The following is a 14,973-nucleotide window of genomic DNA, read 5'->3' as shown; positions in this document are numbered from 1 at the left end:
TCCCCGTACAGGGACATCAGCACTAACCCCAGTGATCTGAACACAAAGCAGCAGGCAAATCTTCTGCCAGACTGCAGCACTGCTACCGCTATCACGGGACATTGCCCCTACACAGATGGTTTGAGAACAGGCTGGGACACTTCCAATCCACCATCCCCAAACCAACTGATGCAGCTCCATCTTTCAGGCTTCTGGCTTCCCTTCTCATAGGCCCTGACAAAACTCATTCCCTGGCCCCCTGGTTTTGGAAGCCAGGCTTCCTCCTGCCCCACACGTACATCTCAGAGGCAGCGACTCACCTATCAAGAGATTGTTTTGGTATTAGCTACTCACAATTTATGAACAAGGTGGTTTCGGAGATCCTGAGTAATGTCTTCATGCCACTGCTTTCGAATTCCAGTATTGGATGGTTGAGCTGTTGGCATGGCTCCCAAACTGGCAACGTTGGCGCTTTCACTCATCATGGGGCTTCAAAAACAGAGCAAGAATTGAGGGCAAAAGTCTAGCCCAAGCTTAGTCATCTTACAGTCATAGCCTCTTTTAGAATAATGTTAGGACAAAGTGCTAGTTCAGCCATTCCCTAATCAATGGACAAACTCTGCAGAAATATCTGCACAGACACCAAAACAACGCCGTGAAAGAGTACATGCTGTCCTACCCAAGGATTTGGAAAACTGCAACAAAAGCCACAAAATCCAAAGGGAGAGATAGCCATCAAGGGCATTTACCCCACTGTTTATGCAGGAAGTGCCATGAGATCAAAACAAAATCACTGGGGTGCAAAGAATAATTCAACTTACTTTTGAGAATTCATGGTTGAATGCAACATTGAGTCAGGCAGCAGATTAGAGGTTTGAACCCCAACTCCTCCATTCACTCCCATTGGATTTGCACCTAGAAAACAGAAGAATAAGTATTCTTCAATGAACAGCCCATTTACTGTGCAAGATCAGTAATTGCTCAGCAATAACAAAGGTCTAGACTTTCAGGTACTTTGATTTTTGTGAAGGGAGTTTAATTACCCATTGCTCTCTTTACTCTCTTCCTTTTACAAACTCAGAAAAAGTCTGCGGTACAACACTGGTGACCTCCAAGTGAAGCATCACACCACAGTACTCCTCTGCATGTCTTCCTGAACTTCGCAACAAACAAGCAATTTCAACTTGCCGCAAACATTATGCACCGGAGCCCTTTTCTGTGACTCCCTAAAGATTCAGCGTTACCAGCCACTTCTGGGTTTTGTTTTCTTCTTTTTATTTAGAAGCAATTGAGGTTTTTGTCATACAGGGGCTTACAATATATATTCACAAAGGCTTCAAAAACTTAAAACATCAGCTACCACCTACATCTGATAAGGTCCCCTCTCACCCACTCCATATTTAAGAATCCTACAACTAATTCCAATGTTTGTACTAAGAAGGAAGATCTGACAATCCTTTGCAGGAAAACCTCTAGTAATTTGTTACGTTACAGAATTTGCTTTTCTGAATCACAGCAGATCTCAATCACCATAAAAATTTGCTTATTTTCTTCACACACTACAGTTAAGAGTCAAATAGTGAAGAAAAACACAGCATATTTGTCTGGAGCCTCTGAATAGATCACTTTGTGAAGCTGACAGTAGCATGAATGCCGTTACCAAGCTTCATGTGCATTTAGGAGGACATCTGAATCTACAGAATCTGTATTTCAGGCAAAATTAGGCACGGCATACAAGAGAAATCCACTGAAATTAATATATAGAGCTTAATACATACGTCTAATATCAACCAAGCGTTTAACAGTCTTTTCATAACGCTGTCTCCAGCCTCCCTTCCCTTAATCACTTTTTTCTCCTTCCCAAATTCACCTTGCCATCTGAGAGCAAGCTGATGTAGAAAACAACTGTCAATTTTTTGCCTCTTTTCAACCACCAAAACCGACCATTGGTTTGATCTTCTTAGTTAGGACTGCATCTCTTCACATCACAGTCCTTGCCAAATCCTGCTGTTTCTCCTAAACTAGCCCTGTTGTCACATAGGAATCATCAGGTCGTGGCCTATCTCACTTGTAATTCCCTCCTTAGACACCCACTCCTAATAACGAGACAACACTTGAAAGTGTACACTCTCCATGCTTGTCCTTTCTATCTTAAGCTTCAGTTCTTTACTCTCCAAGAGCTTTTCAACTCCATCGCACTGGATTTTCTTAACAGTGCTACAATGAGTGCCCAGTAAGAATGCAGAGGCCAAACTTTGTGTTTATAAATTTTAAAAAAACCAACAGAGAACCATTTTGCTTCAGAAAAATGGATGAGACATTCCTTTCAACCTTTTAAGGCCCTCACTGTAACATTTTGGAGCTTCTAGAAATTAACCTATTTGTAAAACACTTGAGTGCACAGTAGAAAACATATTATTTTGTAAGCTCTCAGGACCTTAAACCCTCCCCCCCTTTTTTTTTAAAAATGCGTTACACACTGGAAGGCAAAGTTTTAGCAGTACACAAGTCATGTGCAATCTATGAACACCAGCCACCCCATTAACAAGTCTACTCTACCCAACAGTCTTTTACTGAATAACTCAGGAGTACTATGTGCTTTGGTGCAGAAACAGCACAAACTGCAGCCTACAACCAAATGCTACTTCCCTCTGCAATCTCTCAGGTCCTTCCCCATGGAATTTCTGTGCATACACAGCACTCATTGCGTACATGAGCTTGTCATGGGGCATATAGCCAGGATCACTACGATCCCATACAAGCTTGTAATAGATCTCTAACAGTTTAACTTTCCTATTTTCCATTAAAAACAAAAAAACCCAATCAAAACAAATCAAACAAAAAAACAAAAACAAAAAAACACCTCTACTTAAGCTACTCAAGCGAAGAGCTGGGGGTGAGAAAAATTCCTGTGATGTAATCTTAAACTACCAAAATTAGATTTGATGGTTAAAGGTTACTTCATTTGACACCAGTGATAGCCAGGTTAGAATTAATTGCACTTCAAATTAAAATTCTTATACAGTCTTTTGTGATTTTGCAATAAGCCACTCAGACAATTTACGGTTATATGAGTCCACATGACAGGATTCAGAGAGAAAGTCTTATTTACTCCTTTTCATTTTTAAAACAAACATTACATATGTGAGATACAACTGTAAAATGCTGTGGTGTGAGTGTCAAGGAACTACACTTGAATCCAGGCATTCCAATGCATGCATTTCCAATTAAACACTTGTAAAAAGTCCAAAACTTGCATTACAATACAATTATAAAGCTACAAACCAACATTAAATAAAATGCTTTGGAAAACTGGTTCTCAAAAAAAAAATCATTTTTCCAAAGAAATACTTTTCCCAGATAACTTGTTTTCCAAGGGAAGGCATCTGGACCCTCTAATGTTCCCGTTCCACTGGGTAGCTTGCTATCTCAAGTTTAAAATACTGCAAAAATACCTTTTACAAATTAACTTGTAAGCTAGTAGGTTAAGAAAATCTGCATTAGATATAGCACGGTAAAGTTGGCTGTAGTTTGTATTTTAACACTAACGGATAAACTTACTCATAGGATTCATAGGACGCAGACCCTGGGGTGACTGTCCTTGTGGCTGATTCTTCACTTGAGCCTGGGGCTGTGTTTGCATCTGGTTCCCTTGATAGGTCAGTCCAAGGGCCGCGTAGGCTCTCTCGATGGAGCTGGGGTCTATCTGGCTGGTAGTGTTTATGCTGGGTGTTGTCTGCTGCCCCACACCCACGGAGCCAGTATTTGCAAGTCCTACTGCAGCTCCGCCCAGCAGCGCTGGAAGAGACATACCAAGGTATTAGGGACAGCAGGAGATAGCCAAAGAGGTCCACAAAACCAGGGAAAGAATATAAAGAGTTCACTGGCTTTTCATAACTAAAGCATCTCCTTCTAGGAGCACGCAGAGAAGAGGACACAGCTGGAAAACCTGTCATGAAACAGGGAGACAAAAGTTTTGACCCAACCAGCCATTCCAACAACATGCTGTTTTCCCTTTGAGCTGCTGAGAGGAAATCCCAATCTAAGTATTTAGGACACATCTGTTTGCTTCAAACTGAAAACAGAGGCACATCACAGAGGCTAAAGGCAGAAGAGTACATCTTTCTTTTTTTTTTTTTTAAGTTTTCTTAAAACAAGATGTAGCTCACATCAGTCATGAGAAAAGCCCAAGGTAACATTAAGAAAGGAGAAAAAACACACACAAAAAAAGTCTTGCTGAAGATTTTGGCAGGAAGACCAACGGGACACAAAGAGAAGGGGAAAGGGACATCTGATGCAAAGAAAGGATGAAGACAGAACCAAATATTATCACAGCTGAAATGATACAACCCTCTGTGTGTGTGCGCATCTGTCACCAGAACCTGGAAGAGGTGGTAGTGAAAACCAAATCATCTGGTTGACAGATGACTTGTTCACCCTTACCACTCTCCTGCTAGGAAAATCCAATAAAGTTAGAAAGCTTCCACAAACACTGGCTACCAGAGACAAGAATACTCTGCAACCCCAAAGTAAGAGGAAAATCCTATGACGTGTTCCCAGGTTCAAGAGTATCATCACTACAACATGGGTGCAGGAAAGTTTAATTCCCGACATGCATTTTATGGTTTATCCAGTACACAGAACTCCCCGGAAGACTTACATTGTTGATTTCTTTTGTCCCCAGCATTTTTGAGAGGCAAACATACAGGACAGTCATGTCTTGTACAATTCTTCCAGTGAGAGATGATTTGTCGGGAAGACGCGCAATGTGCCACTGAGAAAGGGAGGGGAATGAAAAACTTTTACAACCTACTGCCGGTATCTCCACATGGTCAACACAAACTGAGTAGGGAGCAACTATTTCTCAGGGAACACATCTATATCAACACAGGTCAGTAAAGCATTACTTGAAATAGTTCAGCACTAACTAGCCCTGAAAACATAGCTAGAGATCTTCAAGTACTGTTGGCTCAACTAAAGCTCAAGCCTATGTCTCCCTGGCTCAAAAGATAACACCATACACATCAGCAGGCAGACTGTACCAAGCAATTGAGATGCCAGCAACTGGCAAGACCCAGACAAGCTTAGGCTACCAAAAAGGCAGCACATGTTTTCCTTGGCTACTAGGATAGACTAAGTGTGTACCAGTGCCAGTAGCAGCTTAATTGCTAGCCTAGCTATTACCTGAGCTTCGTCTCTTCCGTTTAAGGGAGACAGACTCCTACTTGCAGATTCTTACTTTATGTCTACCCTTACCAGAATGCAGCACCCAAGAGACCTTACAGTGAATTCAAGTTAAGCAAAAGATCTTCACTTATCTCTTTGCACTATCTTGCCCCCTCAAACTTGCCTGAACTTTAAGGGCTCAGAAGAGGTTTATGTTCTCCATTCTTAAGGGGACAGCCAAGTTAAAAAACATTCTACTTTCCAAACCATGCACTAGTTCTCCATCTCCTTCTAGGAGGCCCTCTCGTCCTGCAAATGCTGACTGCATCTATATAACCACACCTCCACTTACCCTGGCAAGATTTGCCAGCTTGACAGTGTGTCATGTGGTTCAGGACATTCTTCATGGTTCGGCAGTGAGGGAGGTTGCACTGTCGCACTTCCCCGTTGGCTTGTTCTCGCCGCTGACACTTGTGAGCGTGTAAGAGGAGAACTAGTTGCTGCTGAATGAGTTTGCGTTTTTCTGGATCTGCTGTCGGTGCTCCAGACCCCATTCCTTGAGAAGCTGCTGGCCCCATCCCAGCTTGTTGAACCTGGGGAGCCTGCTGTTGGCCCTAGAGAAGGTACAAAGGAAATTCACAGAAATAGATTTATTCCGGAGAATAATCCATTTAGCAAGTAAACAGCAACAACAAAAAAAAGAAATCAAAGAAGAGAAACAACTACTACATTCTGTGATTAAGGGAACATCCCACCTATCTGTAGTTCTGGATGACCCATATTAAATATACCCCTTAGAAACAGTGCTGGCAATAATTCTCTTGCCAAGCACAATTTCTTCCCCATATCACTCTCCTATTCCTAGCTCTTGCCTTATCAAAGGCCAGCAGAACTTAACTTTGCACATGCTCACAGGTTAATTTATGGTGCTAGACCATCCAGAAAATATAGACATAGAACTTAGGGTCTTAGGCACTTAGACCTCAGATCTCCTCCTCATTCTGGAGGCTAAAAAGTTGCATCCACAATTCTTGCATTAATGGAAGAAAGCACCTTTTAGAGTGAATAGAGTTCTCCCTCTATTTCAGTATAAGGTACCTCAATATGACTGTTCCTAGAAAAGGAGAATGAAGGGGAAGTTACGGAAACCTTTTTCCATCAGCAAACTTGCACACAGGCGTTCCAAAAAAGCATCTCCTAGTCTCTGCCAGAGATGAAGCACGACTTCAGGATAATACATGCTACAGAACTAATGTCAATTATGGCAACATCTAGTACTTCTCTGTACTTGTTTATTTCTTCACACTTCTTTGTATTTCTTCCAGGTGACATCTGAGGAGTACTCAGCAAAGAAGAGAGGCACAGGAACTCTACGTTCCTTGTATCACTTCAGTTCAACAGCCTTCAGTATCTAACAACCTCTTCACAGCGGATTTTAGAGGATGTTCTGGAGATCTTCAGATTTTTAGAGCTCAGCTACCTGCATTCCTAAACCCCAGCTCTCCTGTAGCTCTTCAATACTAGTAACTAACCTTCCATTTTACAAGGAGACTTCACCGGTTACTCGGGGTATGTATATGCCGCAATCTGACCATAACTGCCTTGTTTGCACCCTGTCATTCTAAACAACAACTGAGATGACAGCAACTTTTCACTCCTAGGTTCAGCTGGGTAGCAATTCAAAAGAGTTATATACTCTGCGCTGTACACAGGCTTGACAGCTGGGGTTCTGAACAGCAAGTTCTGGCTGCTTCTTTATTAGTTCATACAACCAGCTGGTTGTGCTAGACTTCCAGTGTTTCACGCTCAACTTAAACATTAAATAAAACTCACAGGATCAAGCTCTTTTTAATTCAAAGGCACAAAAGTTACCTGGAAAAGTTTTTTCAGCAAAAGTTACTAAGATCAAGAGACTGACCCCCTCCAAGGAGATGGAGGGGGAAAGAAAAAAAATTGAAGCAGGGAAAACTACAAGCTATATTCGGAAGTGTGAATCTGTTTCTCAAATTAAAAAAAATGGGGGGGGGGGGGGGGGGGGGGGCAGACAAGGGACGGAGAAATACAACATTTGCTGGAGACACCTTTCATTCCACTTACCATGTTAGGCATTCCTGCCCCAGGAACTGGCTTCTTGTCCATTGGAAACTGTGGTAAGCTATTCTGCAGTCCAGCTTTATTTTGCATCTGAGGACCAAGTCCACTGGCTCCAATCTGCTGCCCGGTATTCTGACTATATGGCTGGCCGTAAGGGCTGGGATTGCTCATCATTCCCATCTAGGAATTAAAATGGTAAGATGTTCAAGTAAGACAGCTTAAGTTCACAGTGTAAAAGGCAAACAAATACTTCCGAGAAGCATGAGTGATCACAGCCATGAACCAGCTGCAATGCAATACTGATCCACATGCTTCCCCTCCTCCTTTATGTGCACATATTTACCCGTCACACAACATTAAATCCTCAACCAGACAGTTCCTATAAACAGAGTGAGGCCAACTTATGAACCTTTGAGGTCAGTATGGTCAGAATTGGCCTGATTGGTTCTTTATAAAAGATTCTGTTCAACAGACTTCTAATCTCAGCTTTCCCAGTCACAAATTTGTACTACAGACCATATAACTCACAAGTCTGGAAGAGTTTTTTTGCTCCCTGCGTCTGTGGAGACTGCAAATGGAGACAAATACCACCTTCATTCATATCAGCAGGGTTTATCCCCAAAACCTCCCACCTAACTGTCAGCACTCCCACAGCTCCTCTCCAGAGAGCCGTAACAATGCATGTCTGCATTTTCAGTACACAACCGTTTTCAGTTTAAGAACACACCATAGGCATAGGTAACGCCACACACAATCACAGGCACAGTAACTGGTCTGCAGTGAGCAGTACTAGAGGTCAAAGGAGATGGTAGGAAGGAACTCTGCAAACAAAACAAAGCTGGTGAACCATTCATCCACAGGGGAAGTGGATTTGTATTTCACACAAGCTATACGCTCTTTTCTGCAATATGAATCGCCTATTTGCATATTCAAGAGTTTTAGCATATCAAAACATACCATTTGTTGCCTTAGAATGCCCCAGAATCTAAAGAACAGTAAGGATCAATCTTGCTAATAAAATTGTTTGTCCTCTGACACTTTTTATTCCATTCCTTGCATTCCAATCTATTTTTTCATGGGAAATTTGGCATTCTAAGACCAAAACAACTAGCCATAGAGGACCAGGAAAACTGAAGATCTTTGTTAAGATTACCAAGCTCTCACCATTACTCAGGCAGGATCCTAGAGGAGCCATAACTCATAATAATAAAGGCACGAAAATACTTTGAAGAGCTGTATTGTTTCAATTCACATTAGCATTTGACCAGACAATGTTCAGCCTCCTTGATACTTTTTGGTTCAAGTCTGGGCATTTTCTTGCATCCAAAAAAGTGCACACAACCTCTTACGGTAGGTTTGTTTCCAGTCACTCCCACATTTATTCTCAAAGCATCCTCCCCTAGTAGACATGCCTCATTTCTGCTCCTTACCAAGCTTCTCCAACCTGCACAGAGAAGTAACCTACATGGCCAGAGATTACCCACAATTAGTAAAACACTTTCGCTTTTCAGATTGTAACACCTGCCAATCCATTATAATGGCCTTCAGTTTGCATTGACAAAATAAAACAGGATCAAACCCAAGCTATGGGAAAAGGAGCACAAAACTCACTAAAGAATCTGCCACTCCAGACATCTGATATGTACAAGTGACTTCCTTTGAGCCCCCCCCTCCACACACAAGCAATAACCATAATCACACAGCAGTAATTCATTAGAGAGCAATGAAAAGAATCTCTACACATGGCAGATAAACAAACTACGCAATGATCAGGAAGAACTAAAAAAGGTTCATTTCCTCAGTCTCCTTTGGCACCACCCCACCGCGTCTTGACTGCGATGAATACACACATGGTGACCAATGAGGCAGCTGCTGCCAGAAACAGAACAGGTTAAGGCTGAAACCCTTCCTGCCTCTCCCTAAGACTAGTAAGATCTTACATGCAAGTCAAGCAGAAGGGAAAGGGAGAAGAAAAACATAAGGAGTCAGCAAACACACTTTCAGACTCTTCCCAATTGGCACTGCTGCCTCAAATTGGCGAACAAGTTCAAGACTTAGTGAAGGACTGACAGTGGGAATTACTTCTTTAAGAAAACAAGGTATGTTTTCCTGTAAGATGGCCTGTTCCCTTTGGATCCAGAAAGGGTTTTGAAAGCAGGTACATCCTCAAAAACAGAAGTGTCTAAGCCAAGTTTTCAAGTTCATTAACAATTATAGCTCCCAAAGTTAGCTGACACCTATGAGTACAACAAAGCATAGACTACATTTGCCATCACTAACGCTGCCCCCATATGACTTCTGCACATTATGCTGCTATCAGCCTCAAAAAAACCAACCAACCCATTCAAAAGTGAAGACTGCAGGCACATTCTCACACCGTGGTGTCACAGGGAGAAATCAAGATGCCCAACTCAGGCAGCTGGGGACTCCACACACTGATACCAAGGTATTCAGAACCTCTGCAGCCTGATGAGCCAGCTCTGTCCTGACTGCAAGGGTAGAAACCCAAACCTAGACTTAAAAAAGTACCTTTGCTGTGTCACCCAAAACGTAAACTTCCTGATGAAACTGAGGGACAAGGCTTGATGATGACAGTGAACCTTTGTATCTGCAATACACCTGGAGACATAAACTTTATGTGAAGCATCTGGCTTTTTCCAATATACTAATCAAGTTGGCCCAGCACAAAAGATCTCGCATGTTTTCTCAAGCATGAACCATTGGCACTGTTTGGAGTGCAAAACCAGCCCCCTCAAACAAAGCTGTCTCCATGACAAAAGTGCAGGGCTCCACTCTCCCTAGGGCTGAGAACCATCATCCACCCCACCAAGGGGGCTTCCTTCACCCTGCTGTAGCCAGGGACCTGGCAGCAGAAGACTACATGCCCAGCTCAGCCCAGCTACTCCTGAGCGGGGTAATTCTCAGTTCCCTGTCTCAGCACATAGGAGAGGCAAAGACCAAAGAAACACAGGTCAGGTTGGAGGGCAAGCATTGGCAAGCCCTGACTCCAAAAGCCACACACTCAAGCAACACCTAAGGATGCTAAAAACCAAACGCCTCAAGGTCTCCTGGAACAAATCAGCAGCCATCAGTTGGTTCAGGTGAGACCAACACCTGCCAGATCCATGGCTGAACCTCACAGCAACGCTCCCCGATAATGCAGTCACAGACCTACTGACCTGACACCAACAACCTGCATGCAACTCTAGTCTGAGTCAAGAGAAAGGTCATTTGGGAGATTCTTCACGCAGCACAAGGTGGCCTTGTGACCTTGGCAAAAGAAGCAGGAGCATGCTAATGTCATTTGCTGTGACATGTTGAGAAATATGAATAAAAGAAAACATCAAACAGGAAGACATGGATGACCTCATGACTACAGAAGGAAGATAAAGATAATCCTGTAGAATTTTATCAGTAGGAAACAACCAGAAAGACTGACATATAGCACACCATTATATTAATGACGTATTGGGAGCGAAGGATACATAACAATCGAGTGCAGAAGAACCAGCCAAAGAAAGGTAGTGTTAGTACCACTGCATGAGGCAAGTACAAGGCTTCATCTGCAATACCACGCAAAAACATACATGGCTGATCATAGTGCCAAGTCAGAGAATTTGACCTCTACACAGTCCTTCCTGGCCACCACCTCCTTCCACCGCTCATCCCATTTGTCTTCTTATCCATCCCATCTGTATTTTTTCTTCCTCTCCTGACCTCACAGCCTCAACTTAACTTTCGTCACATATGCAAGGACTTGCACAGAAGGAAACAGACAGAAATCGCATCTTGGTAAAGGAGAAGAGGAGGAGGTAACAAGGAAAACCACAAAAGATGACGATGCATGGCTAATAGACAGCAAAGGTAATCTCAAATGGTTATACCTTCTACATACACAGTGGAAAACAACTTGACTTTCCTGCCTCCGACAGAAGCAGGGGTTTTCATTGCCAGAACGCTGGAAGATGTACAGCTCTCGCCATGTAAACAGCATGAAGGACACAAGTTCAAGAAACATCCCAGTTCACAAGCACAAGCAGCATCAGATAGGGCTGTTCAGAAGTTCCTCCTTTCTGAGAAGAGGAACTACAATAGTGGAGGAAATTCCATGAAATTTTATTCTAATGTCTTGAAACACATGCATCTTCAGTTCAGAAGAAGGTCGAGTAACTAACTCTGTTTCTAGTTTTACTGTTGATACCAGAGAGCACAAATTGATGGGGAATACCCGTTACAGCTATGCACATAGCCATGACAATGTCCTAGTGTATCTCTATAAAAACAACTACTTAGCTGACAGTCTAATATTTGAAGGACAACTAGGTAACAGCAATAGTATTGAACAATGACCATTTTTAAGATTTGCAAAGATAAAAGTAATAATGGGGAAATAAAAAAAAATAGAATTAAGCTTTAAGAACATTCTTCCAAATAATCCAAAATTTGCAGTATCAACTATTTATCTTTATCAGTATGTATCTCTAACTGAAGAGCATGCACTAGTTTAAGACCATACTGATGGTTTTGAGTATCTATCCATATCCAGATGCCCACAGGTGGAAGTTAATTAACTTTCCTGAAACTGGAAAGTTCATTTCATTAAATTGCAGCTGGCTCTTTAAAAAACAAGAATGTATACCTGATAAATTGCACATCATTTTTAAGTGCCATTCTACTGACTGATAGAACATTACTGGACCCAGACATAACCAATTCAACAACAAAATTTTGCCAGTGGTGTCTGCTGCATTCTTTCCAAGGACTATTATCAGTCATTATTCTGTGCACTTGACTGCATTATGTTTTAAGATACCTACTGCAAGACACTACCATTATTTCACTGCCATCTGTGCAAGACACTCTCCTATCCACCCCAGGAACTTCGACTCAAGACAAATCTTTACCAATCCATTTCTCCCTCAAACACACACATTCCTCCCTTACACTAGGATAAAGTAAGAAATTATTTATTTTTTCACTTTGGTTCAGCAAAGAGGAGAAAGAAAAGGACCAGAACACACAAATACACCTTTAGTGGATCATACAGTACTCTTGGTACCGGAGTCTAAACCGTATGGATACATTTACCTGTTGAATCAAACAGCTATCAAAAATAAGGCAATCAAGAACACTGACATTCTACCTAAAATGTGACACTGAACATGCTAACACTAAGGGACATAAGGTGCTTTTATTTTATCTAATTTTACAATTTGAGGGTGACATCATCTTCAGTCTCCCTGCAACTTTGAACAAGGCCTTTATTATTCTGACTTTTCTTGTTTTACTTAAAGGAAGTTATGGAGATTCTTAAGAACTACGTTTGTCTTTGTAAAATACTGCCATCAATTCTTCTTAACAGAGGTTAAACTGATAAAACCAAGTGTACCCATTATAATAGGAGAGACCCCTGTACACACTCAAACAGTAAGACAAATGACAGTTACTGAAATTACTAATGGAACTCTAAACATTTCAAGTAATTTCACATGTGAGTGAAATACATAGCAGAGGCAGTAGTAATGCCCTCACTAATCTGAATGGCCTTCATGTCCGCTTCATTACTTGAGTAACAGAACATTTCTTGAATCAGTGGAAGAAGCAATCTAAATGACCTGAAGGCCAGGTGAACTTAGTCACTTTGTGATAGAGCACTGCTATCACAGAAACACACCCACCAACTTACACACAAAATACCCTCCTCCCCTAGTAAGAGGCTGGATGGTAATACCATAACTGGGAACTCTCAACAGAACCCAGTGGAACAACAAACTGAAGGTTTTAACTAGATATAATTCCAAATGAAGAATGGTTCAAAACAGGAAACATGAACTTGTTCTTATTATAGAGTTTGAACTTGCTATCTATTTTTAATTAATCAAAGCTGTAAAACTATCTAGTGAAACAAAAAGCCCGAAAAATGCTTAAGCATTGAAAGAATCAAAGCATTACAAGAAATTCCCAAAACTCTATTTTAAGAGTAATAGGCACGTCTGTTGTCTTCCTAACTTGCACACAACCAAGCACAAAGAAAACAAAAAGCTATTCAAGAAAGCAAAACTTGTTACAATTCCTTTCCCCTCCAAACTTCTAACAGTTCCTTTCAGTCTAGACTTTCACAGACATTTTTAAGCTGGTACTGTCACCAAAGCAGGGTCCACACCCTCCTCTGACTGGCAATATCAACTCCTTTAATATGTCCCCTCCCTAATATCAGCATTAGCTTTGCAACTGATGAGTATAAATTGGACCAGAAAAACAATTCAAATTAAAACCTTTTTTTAATGACCATGTGAGTTTCGAGCCTGAATTTGTTCCTCAACACAGCCTGTCACGCAACCAACACAGAGATGGCGTGCAGGCAGAATTGCTCCTTTGTATGTCAGTGACTGCCTACATCATACATAAAACGTCAGCATTAGACCACAGGATGTAAGTGGCAGATTATGACAGTACAAGTTTTTGTATGCCAGGTGACCCCAAATCAATCATTTACATTGACATCTGAGGTACTGAGCCCTAAAAAGTACCATGCACAACTAGAAAAGTTGGGAAGTACATGGCTAATGTGTAAAGCAAGCGTTTCACTTTGTCGCCAGCCAATGTTTGGGAAGGAGAGGAAGAAAACGCTTCAGTAACTCCGCAGGACAACAGAGTAAAGCAGAAACGTAACCAATTTTGCTTTCCAAATTGACCAGCCATTTGGAGCTCATCTTTACTGTTAGAAGAGCATAACACTCTCCCTCCCAGTTGGTTAACATCACAGGAAACCTAAGCTATTCCTCTGTACAAACCACTGCAGACAACACACCTCTGTTCTACTGAGAGAGAACTCAGAGGCAACCCTCCCATCACCTAAAACAGCTCATTTTGGCAAGCTGAATGATGAAGTTGAACACAACTCAACTGTCTGGTCTATTTTTTTCCCCTCCTACTGAAGGACAGCTCCTGGATAATGCACATTTTCTGCAGCAATGAAGGAAACATACAGAAGTTATTACACAAACTCCCACATTAACAGCAACACGGTACTAAACCTACCAATTAGAAAAAAAGGGCTTTAAAAAAATAAATGCTATGGTTCCTCTGTTTTCATCTACTTTTTGAAGATTTGTAGGTGAGAAAAAACAAAAGCAGATGGGTGGAGAGATAAAACGGTCAGACTAACTCCACTGCGCAAAGTGAAACACAGGCTCCCTGCCAACAACCAAACCAATTGAAGACATTCTGGAATTTCAGCCTCCATTTCAGGCTGTTCTTTCTCATCCGGCAGTTTCAACTCCTTTATGAGGGCTGTAGCCACCATACTTACACTACAAGTCTCAGGGTTGTGGGTTTTTTTTGGGTTGTTTGTTTGGTTTTTTTTTTTTTTTAATCAGCAATTAAAGAACTCTTAAGTATTTTTAACCAGTCTGGGACTACAAACTAAAAGCCAGAAATTATCGTGTATTTGGTCTGAATATTCCGCAAAGAACACAATGTTGTTCTTTTAGATGTACAGCACATCTCAAAATTTAAGCAAGTGAGGAAGACAACTTAATTTTGGACGACATCAATGAGAAGCTTGATTTTGTGTCCCTTCTTTACTTTTCCTAGATAAAGAAGTTTATTATAGTGCATAACCCTACTTTATCTGTGATAAGTAAGGATTAAGAAGTTGCATTTCACCCATATACCCAATACGTCAATTTTTGACCTCTGAATACTACTTTCTGAAGATCAGGGTGGGTTGTT

The 14,973-nt window shown here is 41.5% G+C and overlaps 1 protein-coding gene across 3 annotated transcripts in view; it reads right to left on the bottom strand.

Moving 5' to 3' along the window:
• EP300 (E1A binding protein p300) overlaps positions 1 to 14,973 on the bottom strand; it is a 64,921-nt gene that overhangs the window by 31,512 nt on the left and 18,436 nt on the right. For all 3 annotated transcript variants that reach the window (XM_054191374.1, XM_054191384.1, XM_054191364.1), the window contains 6 exons: positions 7,243 to 7,419; positions 5,498 to 5,759; positions 4,640 to 4,753; positions 3,541 to 3,777; positions 801 to 894; positions 334 to 468 (listed from right to left, as the gene is read on the bottom strand). In XM_054191374.1, coding sequence (XP_054047349.1) covers positions 334 to 468; positions 801 to 894; positions 3,541 to 3,777; positions 4,640 to 4,753; positions 5,498 to 5,759; positions 7,243 to 7,419 — 1,019 coding nt within the window. The remainder of the gene's footprint in view (positions 1 to 333; positions 469 to 800; positions 895 to 3,540; positions 3,778 to 4,639; positions 4,754 to 5,497; positions 5,760 to 7,242; positions 7,420 to 14,973) is intronic.

Source organism: Rissa tridactyla, chromosome 1 (assembly GCF_028500815.1).
Source record: "Rissa tridactyla isolate bRisTri1 chromosome 1, bRisTri1.patW.cur.20221130, whole genome shotgun sequence".
Taxonomy (NCBI): domain Eukaryota; kingdom Metazoa; phylum Chordata; class Aves; order Charadriiformes; family Laridae; genus Rissa; species Rissa tridactyla.
This window is presented reverse-complemented; position numbering and strand designations above follow the sequence as displayed.